This window comes from Dunckerocampus dactyliophorus, chromosome 10 (assembly GCF_027744805.1).
Source record: "Dunckerocampus dactyliophorus isolate RoL2022-P2 chromosome 10, RoL_Ddac_1.1, whole genome shotgun sequence".
Taxonomy (NCBI): domain Eukaryota; kingdom Metazoa; phylum Chordata; class Actinopteri; order Syngnathiformes; family Syngnathidae; genus Dunckerocampus; species Dunckerocampus dactyliophorus.
The window spans coordinates 24,747,940-24,765,475 of NC_072828.1; the positions used below are offsets into that span (position 1 = coordinate 24,747,940).

The following is a 17,536-nucleotide window of genomic DNA, read 5'->3' on the forward strand; positions in this document are numbered from 1 at the left end:
TTGAACTCATTCAAGTTATTGCTCGGGAAAAAAATGACCACCGCATGTTTATACCTAACGGACAATGTAACCAGAAAAAGATGAAACGTGTTGGTAAAAAAACGTGTTCTTTTATTTCCTGAACTAAGACTCACCACGCAGTTGTCAATTTAACGTTCACCGTCTTTGATTTATTCTAGCAATGTGATTGACTGAAGAAATATCTACAAAATAATAAATAAAACATTCTCGAGAACAGAGGCAGTCTTGGAAAACAAAGCAGTTGTTCAGCTCAAGAAGGTCTGGTTCCCTCAAACTGTCCCCCCACTTGCAGTCCTTGGAAAGCTTTGCTCAGCAGGGGTCCTCCTTTAATCTCCCCCTCCCGGTTTGTTTCTCATGGCAGTCCATCCTGTCCTGGTCCCCTGTTGGTCTGATTTCTCCTGGGAAAGCGTCCTGTATCCTGGTATATGCTCTGTTTGTAAAAGCTTCCTCACACGTTACTTCCATTACTTCTTATATTTTAATTGGCGCTATAGTATGTTTGTGTGTGTGTGTGTGTGTGTGGACAGGTGTGATACTGGTTGCTCAGAGAGGTCCAAGGAATTCTCAGGGTGTTTGTGTGTATGCTCATACACATGGAAAATTAGGGGCGACATTAATGACAGGTGTACCACACATGCATCAATATCGTCACAAAATAACGACACTCATTCTGAGAGGTTTTAATGGAACATTGTTTATTATTGTGGTAGTTTTCAGTGGCGCTTGTTACTAACGTAATCAAAATATTAGAAAGCTCTCCGTATGATAAAGTGCACTTCTACACCGCTGCAAGCTCCTCCAAGCAGAATTATAAACATTATAAAATAACAGTCACCTTTAAATGTGCGTATGTATTCCTCAGCAAAGACAGTCAGGTAGGTATCGCATGAATGAAGACCAGGGTGTTCAAGTGAGAGTCAATATAAAAGTGAGGGACTTGGGAGTACGCCAGTACTTTACGTCTCCTCCGTGAGCACTTTCAGGTCAGGCACACAAGACTGGAAGACCAAACGCCCCACGAAACGCTCCTCAATGTTCATCACAAATCTGACAGTTCCAAGCTGAGCAATATACATCCATTTCACTTTAAAGTGTGCGACCTAAAATACGTACGCTGCAGTGATGCTGTTCATGATCAGTTGCATAATGTCTATGGGCTTGGCAAAAGTTTGTGGATCTGAAACACTGAGCAGTTCTCTGAATCAAAGAAATACTGGTTGCTCTTGTCCTGTTAAGAGCCTGTATGTGGAGGCCGGCATGGTCTTCAAGTGAATCTGCGAGGAGAGTGGGGGGAGGGGAAAAAAACAAATAAAACACTTATTAACAACCCCCGAGAGTGTAACCAATTGTGAGTCTATTTCCTCTCACCTCTCCAACTGCATTTGTCAGGATGTGAATGATCTTGTCGTGTGGCGTGGCAACAACGCTCTGCCCGTTAATTTCGATGATGCGGTGTCCAACTCGGATGCCTCCTCTTTCTGCAATACCACCTCGCATCAGACTGCAGATCTGAGAAAGAAAAGAGTACGTTTCATTTGAAAGATAAATGGATGCAAATAAAAAGCAAGTAGACGCAGCCTGCTTAGAACACATGCTTGTTTGGTGATGTCTGCATAATATCCATCAATTACAGGAGGGTGACTAAATCCCCAGTTCAGATGGCCACAGATGATCAACACACTAATCTCATCTAAGCCAACTGCTGTGTGTAGCATAAGAAAACATGACGTTGACTCACAATGCCATCTTCCACACTGAAACCCAGCTGAAACTTGGGATCTGGTCTTCTGATAATCGCCATTGTGACGGGAGGACAGTGGACGATGCTGAGCTTAACATACTTCTGGCTTTTCAAGTCCTGAGACAAACACAGAATTTGGGTGAAATTTGCCAGTGAAAGAAAATCATTTAGAGTAATCCCTCGTTCATCGAGGTTAATTGGTTCCACGTAGGTGAATGGGATAAGTGAATTCCTGCAAATTAGGATTCCTTACGTATAAATTGAATATTTCTGTCGTTCGAGCACGCGTTTACGGCTTTCTAAATTTGTTTTTTAACATTATTAGAGCCCACTAGACATGAACTAACACCAGATGGTCACAATTTACACTGCACAATATACCGTCGTAGTCGTAGACATAATAGGAGTAAATAAGCCGTTTAAGACATAAATAAGACTTGTGCTGGTGTATGTTGCTATAAATGTGTTCCCTGGGGGAGTCGAGTTGTGGGCGGATGTAACGGATGCCAGCCAGTGAGGCTGTGCAAGTGTACATTGGTAAACCTCACTCCCTCTGCCTTAAGAGCTGCGCTGAACATGCGGTCGACAGTCCGGGCTTTTGGCCGTGTGGTCAGCGCTCTCGCCTCCCATTACGAAGGACCTGTGTTCGAGCCCCAGTGTGGGCGGTGCGAAACAGGGTGGGTTACACGGACAGGAAGTGATGTAGGGGGTTCACAGTTGAGTTTTAGCTCGGCTCGGGTCACTGCAGCTACCGGTCGATCGGGGAGGAAGTGTGGCTCTCATCACTTTGTAGATATCATATGACATCAGTCAGCTGACATTAAGCTGCCCTCCTGATTCGCTGTTGGCAAAGATGAAGTGGCGAACAGACGTATCAGGCTACACACAGAGATGCAGCTTTCATCTTTATTATTCCAATTACAGATGTTAAGATGCCTACATCTATAACAAAAGTTATGTAGAAAAAAAATGCAATGTTTGATGGCTTTGCGAAATGTATTTTCTCAACACTTTTGTTTCTTCGACTATTATTTCATGATTTAATTGTTTAAATGTTACCATTGCTGAAACCTTTTTAATATGTTGTCTTGACTTCAGCTGCATTGTCTTTTGCATAATAATCTTTATTTCTTGTATATCTATAATGTTTGATGGCAAATGCTAACTCAACGTAATGCATGAAGTGTGTGTCTAAAGAAAGCTACGGAGCTATTTTGACTGACATATTACCAGTGCTCAGGTTAGGTACACAACTATTGAGGAATTATGTGTAATTATCTTTATTGTCATAATGAACTGAATTGTCAATTATTGAATGATATCAACTAGTTTGATTACCTGTGAAGGATGAAACAACAAGTCGCATTTTTTTGGTAAAGTGAACGACCGCATGAAAAATTGGATTTTAACAAAAAATCCGAATTGGCCATCATACCCTGCAGTGTGAACATTTAGACATCATTTAGACATTTTTATGCTTAATTTAAGCAAAAAATATGTACATTTTCTTCAATATGTATATAGTTTTTTTTTTTTTTTTTTTTTACTAATAATAGGCCGAATTCAACCAGAAACGGTATCATTTATGAATTAATACTAGAATAGCACTTGGAGAGCGCAGACCTCCGCCAATCGCCATAGTTCCCGCCATATTGTAAATTACACTATAAATATTAGTCCTACATTTATTTTATCAACATATTTAGATTGCTAATGTTAGCATGCTGGCAGTGGTAATATGCTAATGTTAGCATGCTGACACATAGCATAATAGTGGTGTTTATATAAGTGTCTAGCTGTGAAAATGGCAAAAAAATGCTGCTATGCTAATGATAGCATGCTAGCAATGCTAACATGCTAACATTAGCATCCCAACACCAGCATGATAGCACAATGTACCAGGAAGGCTAAATGTCTCAAATGAGTTGAGAATTTTGATTTTGGAACTGTCTGAATCGGCTGAAAAATGTGGAAGTAGTTGGAACTCTTTAGATCAAATGCATTTTGCATTCTGAAAAATGGTAATGTCAAGAAAAGTGGGAATTCTTGGTATGTGGAAAATGGTAGGAATGTCTTTAATTATTAGTTCAAGGCTTTGATTTTAGAACAGCCTGAATCGGTTGAGAATTGTGGAAGTAGCTAGGACTCTTTCGATCAAAGGCATTTTGCGTTGCGGAAGAAAAAATGTGAGAAATTTTGTGCTGTGGCTAATAGCATGAGTATAAATTGCATTCTTGAATAAACATAGTTTAAGACATATGAATACCATACAGCGCAAAACATGCTTACTCGCTGGGAAACAGAACTAAAGTCCACCCAATCAATACAAATGCATCCTCATGCAGCATGAAAACCAAAATGTGAAAATCAGGTCATTATTAGAGCTTTCCATGTATAACTTTTAAAAGTGGAGACCTCCTCTCTTACCCGGATGATGTTCTGGCAGGTGGTGATGGGTAAACCCACCATGCTGGTGCTGTTGACGGACATGATGCGATCGCCAATGCTGAGCTCCCCGCAGCGCTCGGCGGGGCCTCCGTGAAGGAGGTTGGCCACCATCACTGTGGGCAGGATAGAGCCCCAGCCTGACTCCACCACTGCTAAACCCAAAATTTCTCCTGGAGCCTTGGTGATAGCAACCTGATATACAGAATGCAATGATTGTAGTTAGATGCTTTTACAATATATGATGTTGTGTAACTGCACATTTTGTAGGTACAATAATCTATACTGTATGCCTCTAATTCAGGGGTTGGCAAAATATTTGATGCGCGGGTCACATTGTGTTAAAAAAGAGGGCCCATCAATAGATAGGTGGCATCAAACAGAACATACTTGCTCACAGTGCAACGGACAAAAAACACAACCCATTCAAAGCAAGTTCACGCATCACATCAATCAACTACTGTGATAAACAACAACTAAGCGCGAAACATAACACACAACTTAAAACTGTTATTTGCAAACGCCCGCAAGGCATGCTGGGTACTCCAGCTGCAACAACAATATGAACTATGGACAATAAAACACTGGATATCAAGAGTGAACTACTCGTTTACTTCTCTGACAACCTTCTCTACATATGTCGCAATCAAGCAAAAATGCAACAAACACGTAAAAATGTACCACAAGCTGCTCAGCATGCCTTGCAGCAGGAATAATGTGTGTTTTTTTTTGGCATGGGTATTGTGTGATCGTGTGGAGAGATTTGTTTGTATGCCCACGTGGTGCAGCAGAAGAAAGAAGAAGAAAACGCAACACCACCATGCAGACATGTACGCGCTGTACCGTGGTGAAGTTAGTTTCACGTTGGACATTGGATATTCGGCTCTGTAGCTACAGCGGTAGTTCCCTGTCACTGTGCCTAGACTGCTGCGTCATGGTGCGGGGAGCTTGCACAGGAAGTGCCACTCTTCACAGCTGGCTGTTTATACTAGGGGCTGTCAATAAATTACTATTGCACTGAAGAGAGTTTGTTAAAAACAAAAAGTCATACATTCTAAATCACACCACAAACTCATCTATAACCATGTCAAAGGATTCATCCTTCCACGCCCATTTCTTCCAATTTTATATTTTATTGAATGGACTTTTATTGGATTAGGGACCCACAGAGTGACTCACAGAGCCAAACAATATTATTGGTCATGCTGTGTAATAAAAGTAAATTCAGCAATACTTTGGTTGCATTATTTTTAATGATTTAAAGAGCTTTCATAACCATATTCAATTCCATATATTCATGTTTGTAACAAAAGTAAAAAATAAAAAAAGGATCGCTATCAGATCGGCAAGACTTAAAAAAAATCAGATCGGAAGCCAAAAATTGTGGTTCGGGACATCCCTATTATCGGTGTCGGTCTTGAGAAGCAGGAAGTTATCGGTATCTGTCAGCTTGAAAAAAAAACTGTGGTCTCCATATTAACAGTGACAAGTCGTTTTTACACTTATATGGCTTCAATATGTAAAACTGTTTTAAAAAACTTGACGGTCTACTTGATGCTCTTTTTAATTTTGCCGACATTACATATTATTTCAATTTCTATTACTTTTTATGGGGAACAGTTTTTCCAAATCCCATCAAATCCAGAGGTTGACCTGCATTCTGAAACACTGTATTCCTCCACCTCCGAAGTTCCACTCTACTTTCAGGATTCATCTTACACAAATAAACCTTGGGCGGTAAGGGACTAAGAAAAGTTGTCTTCATGAAAAAGACCAGTTTAGCACCAGTAATTACTCTACTTACGTCTCTGATGTTCTGAGAGTCAGAGAAGTGGGCCAGATCTCCATTGTAGAGCTCCTGACTTTCCAGGTAGTCGCTGTACTCGCCAGGCCGCAGATCACTGGCCTTGATACCATTGACCTGAAGGAACTGCTGGTAGGCCACCCCGAATGCCTGGCCAATAGCCTGAGCGATGACCTGAGCCTGCATGGAGACATATCGGGGTGGTGACCAAACACTCACATCTCAGCATTGTAGTCTTCAGGGCAAGAACAAAATGACATTTGTAAAATTGAAAAAATATTAGGTAGTGGGATCAAAAAAACTGGGATGGATACTGGCCGATGAAGAACCTAAAAGCATATATCCGGGGCGTCCAAAGTGTTTTTTTACTGGCTAGCAGCACATTCTAAAAGTCAAAATGAACAAGAAAAAAAAGAAAAGAAAAAATTGAAAAATATTTTGAAAAAAACACGCTCAGATCGAAGTTTGTGCTAATAATACGCTTTGTCACCAATATCACAAAACTGAAACTCATGAGTCAACGTGCGAATGCAGCACAAAATTGTTTCCATCCTAACTCACATCCTCAGAAGAAAAGACGTGGCAGACCATTAAGCACTTCTGAGCCTTGGAGGAGGCGGCAGTGGTTTCTTGCTCTTTACGCTTCCTACGTGCCATCAGGACAACAATGTCGCCAATGTCTGCGATGTATGAAATCATCTGCAAAGCGTGATCCATCATGGCCTCCTGGGTGAACACATGGCACATGGACGTTAACTGTGTGTAAAATAGGGCAGGAACGTCTGGTTATCTCTTCAAAGACGCTAAGCCACTACAATGTAATAGGTTAAAAAGTTAATTAAAGATTTACTTAAATCCAACATTAAATGCCTGTTTTTGGCATATTTGGCAGGAAACATCTACAGAAGATCAAATAATTTGATTAATTGGACAAGATTAATTTGAATGTCACTTTAGGGCATTTTGATGATAGTAAACAGCATTTTCTAACAAATTAGCAGCCTTATTGTATTTCAGGATCAGGTACAATTGCTAATGCATACTTTTTCTAAAGATATAGACAAAAAGATCAAAAATAACCTGTAACACTTAGGGGCACATTTCCCATCCATCCATCTTCTATGCCGCTTATCCTCACTAGGGTCGCGGGTATGCTGGAGCCTATCCCAGCTGACTTCAGCCAAGAGGCGGGGTACACCCTGGACTAGTCGCCAGCCAATCACAGGGCACATACAGACAAACAACCATTCACCCTCACATTCATACCTATGGACAATTTAGAGTCGCCAATTAACCTAACATGCATGTTTTTAGAATGTGGGAGGTAACCAGAGTACCCGGAGAAAACCCACACACGCACGCGGAGAACATGCAAACTCCACACAGAAATGCCTAACAGAGATTCGAACCCGGATCTTCCCGATCTCCTGACTGTGTGGCCAACATGCTAACCACTAGGCCTGAGGTAGATTTTTTAAAAGAAGAAAAAAATTAAATTAAATAAAATGAAAAAAGTAATCATGACAGGTTAAACACTGTTGCAGCATTCTTCCAGAAAATCCCACCTGTGTGTCAGCAGAAATAACTTTAATCCTCTGAGTGGAGATGAACAGATCCACTTCTGTCATAGGTTGGGATTCCCCTTCTGGAGCCTGAAACAAACCAGGATGAATAAGGCCCTGTCCACACCGAAACATACCTGGGATTTTATTTTTAAAAATGTATGCGGGTTGAAAAAGATTCGTGGCCACACGGTGACAGATTAGTAAATAGTCGCATCCAGGCGGGAATGGCTCACTGGTTGCAAACGATGTAATATACAAGACAAACCTATGTGTGGCGCTGCAAACAGACACGCAGATGCAACCACATGACACATATACACTCAACTAAATTCTAAAAACAACACTTTTGTTTTTGCTCCCTTTTTTTATGAGATGAACTCAAAGATCTAAAACTTTTTCCACATACACAATGTCACCATTTCTCTCAAATATTGTTCACAAATCTGTGATAGTGAGCACTTCTCCTTTGCTGAGATAATCCCTCACACGTCACAGGTGTGCCACATCAAGGTGCTGATTAGACACCATGATTAGTGCACAGGTGTGCCTTAGACTGCCCACAATAAAAGGCCACTCTGAAATGTGCAGTTTTGTTTTTGGGGGGCACGGACGGACAGACAGACAAACAAACAGACAGACAGAGTCATTGTGTGCCAATTGCACACGCCCTCAAATCTTGCGACATCTGTGATAAAACTTCACATTTCCGAGTGGCCGTTTATTGCACTAATCATGGTGTCTAATCAGCATCTTGATGTGGCACACCTGTGAGGTGGGATGGATTATCTCAGCAAAGGAGAAGTGCTCACTATCACAGATTTCGACAGCTTTGTGAACAATATTTGAGAGAAATGGTGATATTGTGTATCTGGAAAAAATTTTGATCTTTGAGTTCATCTCATAAAAAATGGAGGCAAAAACAAAAGTGTTGCGTTTATATTTTTGTTCATCTAGACAAAGTGGAATGACTTCTACGAGTGATTTTGAAGTAAGACAACAAAATATCAGGAGAATGTCAACTGGGGTGAGTAATGTCCGTCAAAATATTCATATGTTATGCTGGCTTGTTGTCAAAGCTCTCTTCTGGTCACATGACGGTGACGGGTCGGTGATGCCATCGTTTTCTTAAAAACAGCAGTTTTCCGAGTCTACATGGAAACGACAAGCCTGCGTTTTGAGATTTTTCCCACTCTGGAAGCCGTTTTCAAAGAATACACTTTCAGGGCACTCAGAAAGCCATTTCTTTGTGGATCAAAGGCTGAATTGATCAAATACTTTGCCATTTTGACCTGAAAACGTTTCCGTGACAGCTCCTACTGTAAATCAAATGAGCGGAACTGCTCAAAGCGTCCACAGTAAGGGTTGTCAGTGGAGTTTACCTTAATTCGGTCTACTGCCTCCTGAGCCTGGGCCATGCGGGCATTGGTAGATGGGTTCCTCTCTGATTTGATCTGGGTGGAGCCCAGGTACTTGGCACCAAATATGACTCCATCTAAGAGATCTTCAGGGTCACAAGGACCAGGTACTGGAAGATAAAGGTACAATAACATGCATCATATCTGACCTTCTGTCTCTCAATCAGAAAAATAAAGTAAGACTTACCATCTTTATATGAAGGATGATCGTCAGCATTCTGTATGACCACAAAATCAGATATCAGTCACATTTTTTTTTTTTTTTTTTTTAAGAGTATTTCTGATTAGGTTTTGCCACAGCCAATTCTGACACTGATGATCTCATGTCACGTAGTAAAATTAAGTAAAAAGCCCAAGAAGAAGGAGGCTGCATTCCTTTAGCCACTCTAACTTCAAATATACAGTAGATGACATCAGACACAATCTCCTCTTTAGACTAAAAATGTGAAGGGCACATTACTTCCAGCAGTTTGAAACATACTTTCAATGAAGAATATAGCCTTTGCAAAAAATACAGCTAACAAGCATTCAATATATCACATATTCTCAGAACGTGCGGACTAAAAACCTGACAAGGGAGGCAAAATTTAAAGTTGAGGTGCGCTCAAAACATGCTTGTTTTTTGCAGCGCTCAATCACCGCCAAGTCATAAAAAACATGTAGTCTTACAATGTTAAGTTCATAGAAAATGGTGGAAAATAAAAACTTGCACTGGCCAGACATTCATGTCTGTGATAACAATGGCGATGATTGGACACAACATTATTTTTAGATATGGACACAAAATTAACTTAACAGTTTATTCAAGTGGAGTCATTTGGCCCCATAACAATAACCTAGCTTCTTGCTTCACGGGCACTGTTTTAATGTGTAATTAATTCATTAATGTAATTAACGCGTGTGATGGAGGTGGCCACAAAAGGTAATGATTCTTATTAGATTTTCAAAGTTCCTGTACTTGGCCAATATCATTTGTGCAGCAGAAATTGTGTGGATTTTGCCAACAGCACATCAACAATGAGTTCCACTGCAAATCATTTTACAGGATGCAGTTTCAGTTCATATCAGAGACACTCAATAAAAGCATCATACTCCTCAGATTTTTGTGCCCCCCCCCCCCCCCCAATATCATCAAATTAAATCATCAAACAAGAAAAGCCCAAACATTAGCCATGATTCATTTTCACCTGCGAGAAAAATGTAATTACAACCATCAAATTTTCACTTCACATGCGACTAACAATTTCAAGATATACATAGAATAGAAGATCCTTGGAAAAATGTCTGCAGGTTGGGAGAACATGTCATACACTTGTTTTTCTTCAGTTGTTTAGGCAATTATAATATGCTTTTTTAAAATAATCATAATTAAGTGTACCGACCTCTGCACTTTCTGCTGCAGTAGCTTCCTCCCCCGGAGCGTCTTCCCCCTGTTTCAGCCACACCGGCTCGGGAAAGTCTTCATCAGGCAGTGAGGTGACAGAGTCGTCCTCATGCCGCTGCTGTTGACCATTCCCATAATGTCCCCAGAACCTCTGGACGTCCTCCTGGTTGTAGGATACGGAAACAACAGCGTCCACCTCCCCAGTGTGGGGGAGGCAGCTGGGATGGGGTGAAGCATTGATGGCAGTGCACTGCAGCAGTCCCAGCACGTCTCTCTGGTGGCTTTCGGAAAACAATAGCCCCGTGGTTTCATTGCTGTCGTCTCTTAAGGGTGATACAGAGGAACATGTCTCAAGATCGGAGAGACCGGAGTGCTGCTGCTGATCAAAGCAAGGTGATGTTCTGGGCCGAGGATGATGCTCTTCCCCGATCAGCTGAAGTTGGCTGAGCAGGGCTTGGATACGAGTGTGGTCTTCATCGCCTTGTCGTCGGTTAACAGCGTCATCCTCCAGATCTGTACATGTTGTCTCATGGTGGGCATCTCCATCTTCCTCAACGTCACCCACTTCCAGCTCATGCACCTGGTTTGAAGGTGCATTCAGCTCCTGCTGGTTGTTGTCAGGTGAGACCACAGTGCAATTCGCATGCATGCCACCTGAGCTCGCCTCTTCAACATCGCCAGGAGCAGCGAAGAAGCTGGAGTCCTCTGGCTCTTCTGTAGAGCCTGCCTCAGTGGAAGAGTCTGACTTCCAGTCTAAAGGAGGAGGCTCTATCGGGTTGTAGACATCCAAACTCTCCACCTGGGAATCTGCAGCCACCTCACATTTGAGCTCTGCATTCCCGGGCTCTCCATCAACAGAGGTCAATCGTTGGATGTTTGATATTGCAGGAGCTGACACATCTGCAGAGCTGTGGCCAATATCCATTTTTAGACCGAGCCTGTTGAAGTAAAAAAGGGGAACACTGAGAAATTTGGACCGTAAATGATTTTTTTTCCAATGATAAATATCTGCATAGCTTTTAGTAAAACATGGCCCATGCCCATCAAGATAAGCAGCACAAAGTACATTGACAACCACCAAAGAACTGCATCAACATCTAATAAATCACAACTAACTGGGTTTCCGTTGCATATATTTGCATTTAGCCTTCAAATGCGTTCTACCGTGCCAATCAAAGTCCAAAACAACGGAGTTCAAACGCCTCAATTTAGCGATTCGATTCTTAGATGTCAATGCACTAGAAGAAAATATACAGTACTCATTGTACAGAATCACAGTAACTAGAGATACATTGTAGAACCACGACTGACGCTAATGACAGGGAGAACTTGAACTAAGAAACACAGTGAGCTATATGGTTAGCATTGAGTTTACAGGAGACTTTAAATGGGCGCTACAGACAAACAACTATTTTAACTGTACAACGAAAACCACAGTAAACATATTGGGAAGCTATGACCTGATATTTCGTGTCGGTCTGACTTTCCTTTGTGCTCACACGGATGTTCCTTAAGGTGCCACGAATTGATGTCTGCCGAGGTCTTATCCAAAAAGGAATTTTATTCGTCATACTAACAACGGAATTGCCATGAAATATGATAGTTTCACGCCATTCGATGGTCGACCGCTAAAGCACAAAGCCTTTCACAATGTTTCTCTCTTTAGCACACTACTCGTCTGTATTATTTGTTGGCTGTAGCATAAAATATGGGTGCATTCGAGTATTGTATTTTCCCTATGGCCCACCCACGAGAAAGCTTCGTAAACCAAATAGCAGCTTGTTAATACAATTAAATGGAATACTATGTATTTAACTCACTCATTGTAGTAGCTAGGGGCTAAATATTTTTTTATGCTCCATTTTTGCGAGGGTAGTCACTTGTTAAGTTGATCAATTCGAGACTCCATGAACGCAACAGTCACTAAATAGCCTCGTCACCAGCGAGGATCAGCCCTGCTTAGTCGAGCAGGGACACATCGATCTACCCTGAAAATTATTTTAGTAGAATGAGCTGTTTACTTCCCCCTTTCATTACCAAATATCTGACATCCGGTTTGCTCAATACTATTTTGCTGACGACCCATAGGCCAAACAACTAATAATGGAATACGGAGCTAACTGTTGTTTAAATGTATTTCTTTTCTTCCCTAAAAACAGAAATGCTGTTTTAGCCACTGGACGTTTGAATCCCTGTTTCTCTGCTCAATTTTGTACCATCTGCAATTTCAGCAAAAAAAAATTTAGACATACTTTATTAAACCTAAGAGAAACTCACACTTGATAAAATACAGATACAATAAAAGGCATGCAAGTGAAACGCGATAAAAATAACAAACTAACACAAAATGGAAAGGACACGCCTCGAGGGGCCAGCACTGCCCCACCGCCATAGTGGTCATGCTGGAGGATGTTGCAGGTGTGCAGGAACGTGACACAAGAGGTGACAAAAGCAAAATAACCTGAGAGAGGCAGTAAAGGCATATTGCACAGAAAGTGAGGTATGAATAATTACAGTGTTAAAAGGGTGTTTCTAGAATTCAACCTTCTAAAAGCTGCTGGAGTCAAGAATTTGCTGAGCAGCGGCATATGTGATATATCTTCTCTGGCACATTCAACTAACTATACGACACATCTGGCCTCTCCAGAGCACCACATTTATCTGAGTGCAGGCTGCAAACAACTTACAGAAGCAATACAAAAATTGAAAAAAAAAAAAAAAAGACGTGCAAATGCATATACATTTTGGAACTAGTCTATTTTTAACAAATCTATACAAAGAAACATATTTTACTCTGTCACATCACATTGTGTGCTGGGAGAAGTCGGTCGTTTTGTCAGTGGCGGTTACGTTGTTGTTGCCATTCTCATCTGAGATGGAATCAGATGGAATCAACCCAACCTGTCCCCCACACGCATCAAACCATGCTATTATCATTTTCTCATGCTTCAGTAAATTCAAAACCTCATTTACTGTTGCCCTTCTTGCCAGTACATTGGTGTTTTTCAGCTTGTTGTAAACGAGAGAATGTTTTGTCACACACACCGCACGTGAACGGTTTGCCACCTTCGTGTGTTCTCAAGTGTGTCATTAAATGTTCCTTTTGAGAAAAACTTGCAGCACAAGCTGAGCAGGAAAATGGTTTTTCTCCAGTGTGTGTTCTTAAGTGTTTCATTAAATTGGACTTCAGAATGAACCCTTTAGCACAAACTGAGCAAGTAAAGGGCTTTTCTTCAGTATGTGTTCGCTTGTGGTTTGTTAAACCAGTCTGGGATGTGAATCTATGATTACAAACTGAACATGAATATGGTTTTTCTCCAGTGTGTGTCCTCATGTGTGCTTTCAAAAGGTATTTAAAAAAATGTCCTTTCCCACAAACTGTGCAGGAAAAAGGTTTTTCTTCTGAATGTTTTCTCATGTGTGCTTTTAGAAGACAATCCTTAAGAAATGATTTGCCGCAAACTGAACACAAGAATGTTTTTTCCATAGCGTGTACTCTCAAATGTGAGGTGATGTTCCTCCTCTCTGAGGATGTTTTACCACAAAATACACATGCAAATGTTTTTTCTCCAGTGGCTGTTGTGTGTGTTGTCATGTGTGTATTAAAGTGTTTTTGCAAGTGTCCCATTAGTTGGAATCTTTCACTACAAACAACACAGGCAATTTTAAAATGGTTAGCAACACCTTGAGAAGCTCTTTTGCTCTTGGGATGTTCTTGAGCTCCATCAGTGTCTTCTCTCTCAGAAGAGTCTGACCCCGTGTCATCATCAGCTTGGGAATGTGGACTCAAATGGCCGTTTGCCTCTGATCCCCACAACTGGTCTTTACGAGCTTTTGTTGTTAAGCTGTAAATTGACACCTCTGCCATCCTGGTCTGCTCACTTTTACTGGGATGAAGTTGTGAATACTCAACTTTAGCCTCCTTTAGTCCTTTTGCTCGTTTATCCTTTTCTTCTTTAATGTGAGGGGGCTTTGGCTCCGTCTGCTCCACACCTATAGTCCTCTCCTGCTGGCCATCAGGAACCTCTTTTTTAATTGGCCGCTGCTGGTGGACATCTACAAGACAAAAACATTGATGACCTCGTTCCCATGTGCAGGTCATATGTTCAGTGATGAAGATATGTTCATGATCTGTTAAGTTGGTGGTTTGACGCTCTACTCCAGGAGTGTCAAACTCAATCGCACAGGGGGCCAAAACTCAAAGCTTACTTTAGGTTGTGGGCCGCAATGGGCATTGCCTCCCACCCCACCCCCGAACTTTGTATCTTTCTTATTATTTATCCTTGTATATTTGTGCAAACTGAAAGTATTAAAAAGTTTAAAAAGTTCTTGTCCTTTTAACCAACAAAACTGGTGAATGAAGCCCACTCAAATGCATGACCAGTGGACACACACACATGCTTGTTTGAAGTTGCCAACATGACAAGGTGTGTCCCAATAAAGCAGGCTGAAAAGAGAGTTTGTACGGTCAGAATTCGAGAAAATGTTACACATTTCCCAGCATGCTTTGCTGTAGTTAAAATGATCACTTTTAACTGTCTTGAAAAGGTGTTTTTTGTACAGACAGGGAATAATAGTTAAAGTGCAGGCGTTTATAGCTGTGTACAGTTAAATTATTATAACTTTTGGTCTGAATCTGGCACCCTAATTAAGAATAGTTACGAATTTCATGCTTTATAGTTTGTTTCCACTTTTAAAATTAAAATACTCAGGAGTAATTTAAGCACTTGGTTTGATAAGGTCCATGAGGAAGGCCAACTCAATGCTATTTTCCAAACAGTTCCGCGGGCCGGATTTGGCCCCCGGGCCTGAGTTTGACACATGTGCTCTACTCGGACTGTGATGAAGCTGTAAATACCAATATTCACCTTCAACATTCTTCACATGCATCAATGACAGGTTGGTGACGGCAGCCTTCTCCATTCTTTGAAGCTGATGTCCCTTCTGATTGGATCAGATTGGTTCTTCTCTTCTTCAGTGTGTGGCTGGATGCAAGAGAACACAAACAAATTACACAGCATGCACAATGAGACACATCATATTTTTTATGCATCATAATTTGGCCTGCCAGATAATCAAAAAATCGATTACTGAAATGGAAAAAAAATTGAGTGTTTGATTATCGGATGTCTCAAAAATAGGGTCACCAAAAAAGGTGGTCGGGTCCAACACTTGCAAATATTAATTAAGATCAATGTTCGCAATTTTTAAAAAGTCAAATGGCACAAAACAAGCAAACATTGCAATCCCCGCACTGTGTGTCTGTATGAGAGAGTACTGGGGATTCCCTTTAAAATGAGGCTTTATTGCTGTTTCCATGTACTGTAATCCCTTGTTTATCGCGGTTAATTGGTTCCGGACCCAACCATGATAAGTCCATATCCGTACTTATTTATTTGATTTTGTATTTATTTATTTATTTTAGTAGTATTTCGTATTTATAAACTGAATATTTTCATATTTAGAGCACAGAAAATCAGTTTACTACCTTCTATTCGAGGCCTCTAGACATTAAATAACACTCCTATAGTCACCTCTACCCTTGTAATAATACCCCAATATAATTCACAAAATCAGAGTAATTATGCCATTTAAGACATAAGACTTATGCTCGTGTGTTCCTATAAATGTGCTCCCTTAGGGGCCTGTGGGGTTCAAAGTTGAGTTTTAACATTGCATGGGCAAAAGTACCCCACGTTTTTATAAGAGATTATTGTGCCTGTTGTGAGATAATTCAAACCTACAATAAAAGCCTGTTATGTCAAACAAGTCTGATTCTAGAGCCGAGGTGTCAAACTCGTGCCATGGAGGGCTGAGACACTGCAGGTTTTCTTTCTAGCCAGTCACTCAAGCAGGTGATTTTAATGATCAACACCTTCAGTTTGAGGGAAGGAGCTCATCAATTAAATCACCTGCTGAAGAAACTGGTTGGAGAGAAAACCTGCAGCGTCTCGGCCCTCCAGGGCACGAGTTTGACACGTGTGTTCTAGAGTGTCTCACCAAAAATTACATTAACACTACTGACACCTAGTGACCAGTGCAGAATACTACATTTCATCAACATCTATGAATGTGTCTTGAGTGCCATATATAATTTATTTGTATTTTAGTTAGTTAATGTAGCCATTTTTATGCTTGCACATTTAAGCAAATATGTAACATTTGCTTAAATATGCAAATGTTCTTTACAACTTTCCATTTGCTGTGTTGAATTTCATTGAGTTCATGTAAGTAATAAGATACAGAGTTCTGCGTTGTTGAATCACTCACAATTGATGATTGTTGTAGATCACCGCTTGTCTTACGTCTATCGTATAATAATTGGGAACGACAGCATATCTCGCGACAAAAAGGTATGTAACTTCCTTCATGCTCAAGTCAGGGAAGTGAGTTGACAATCAAATCAAATGTCTTTTGGTGGTTTATCCTATTTGATTATATTTAGGCATTACATTTTATTACTCATCTCAATTCAATCTCAATCTCGGAACATTCCTTCACAAAACAGCAAGTGGAAATCGCGCGAAAAACGTGAGACGGACATCAATAAATGGAAGATCGACTCTCTTAAGTTTTGCCAAATACACTTATACAATGTGTTGTACAAGCCTCACCACAACACTTTGCAAGAAATCGCCACTTACCAGATAAACTTCTTCTGTTTGATTTCCCGCGGAATGATGTAGGCGCACAGTTTAGCGCCCCGCGTAGAGATGGTCAAGTATTGACCAAAACTCTCGAGTTTTGGTATGCGTCGTTAACTCGTTCACTTACCCTGCTCGCGCTTCATAAATATAACACGACATGAATTGTGCAACTGTTACTCTAACTGCACTTGTAGAAATGTATTATTTAACCCTGTGGAAAAAGCAACAGCTCTGCCGCTTGCAACAAAGCAACGCCACTTCCTGTTCCGCTCCCTCATCAAATCAACGCTACTTCCTGTCTGCTCCCGTTCCCTCTTCTTCTTCTTCTTCTGGTGTGAATTACCGCCACCTTCCGGGGGGTTGCGGGTTGAAAAAATTCGCGTCCACACTGTGCAACTACACCCGCTGTCATTATTTCAATATTTGTGATCATTCATTTCAATCATTGTGGATAAATGACATTAGATGACGTTGCAATTATTGATTTACAGTCTCCCAGACACTATATACCACA

General features: G+C 40.9%; 1 protein-coding gene across 3 annotated transcripts; it reads right to left on the minus strand.

Annotated features, from left to right (window-relative positions):
* Positions 1 to 712: 712 nt before the first annotated feature.
* On the minus strand, positions 713 to 17,296 carry LOC129189210 (amyloid-beta A4 precursor protein-binding family A member 3-like). 3 transcript variants are annotated; one of them, XM_054790666.1, is made up of 13 exons: positions 17,020 to 17,295; positions 15,244 to 15,360; positions 12,196 to 14,431; positions 10,374 to 11,313; positions 9,179 to 9,209; positions 8,956 to 9,101; positions 7,577 to 7,663; positions 6,573 to 6,737; positions 6,012 to 6,191; positions 4,190 to 4,402; positions 1,760 to 1,879; positions 1,390 to 1,530; positions 713 to 1,295 (listed from the first exon to the last, which is right to left on the minus strand). In XM_054790666.1, the coding sequence occupies exons 4-13, from the start codon at positions 11,298 to 11,300 to the stop codon at positions 1,224 to 1,226; spliced, it is 2,082 nt and encodes a 693-aa protein (XP_054646641.1). In that variant the 5' UTR covers positions 11,301 to 11,313; positions 12,196 to 14,431; positions 15,244 to 15,360; positions 17,020 to 17,295; the 3' UTR covers positions 713 to 1,223. The 3 variants fall into 3 exon arrangements, with proteins under 3 accessions (XP_054646641.1, XP_054646643.1, XP_054646642.1); XM_054790668.1 differs by lacking the exon at positions 1,760 to 1,879 and having other exon boundaries at positions 17,020 to 17,296; XM_054790667.1 differs by lacking the exons at positions 12,196 to 14,431; positions 15,244 to 15,360; positions 17,020 to 17,295 and adding an exon at positions 11,836 to 12,168.
* Positions 17,297 to 17,536: the final 240 nt, after the last annotated feature.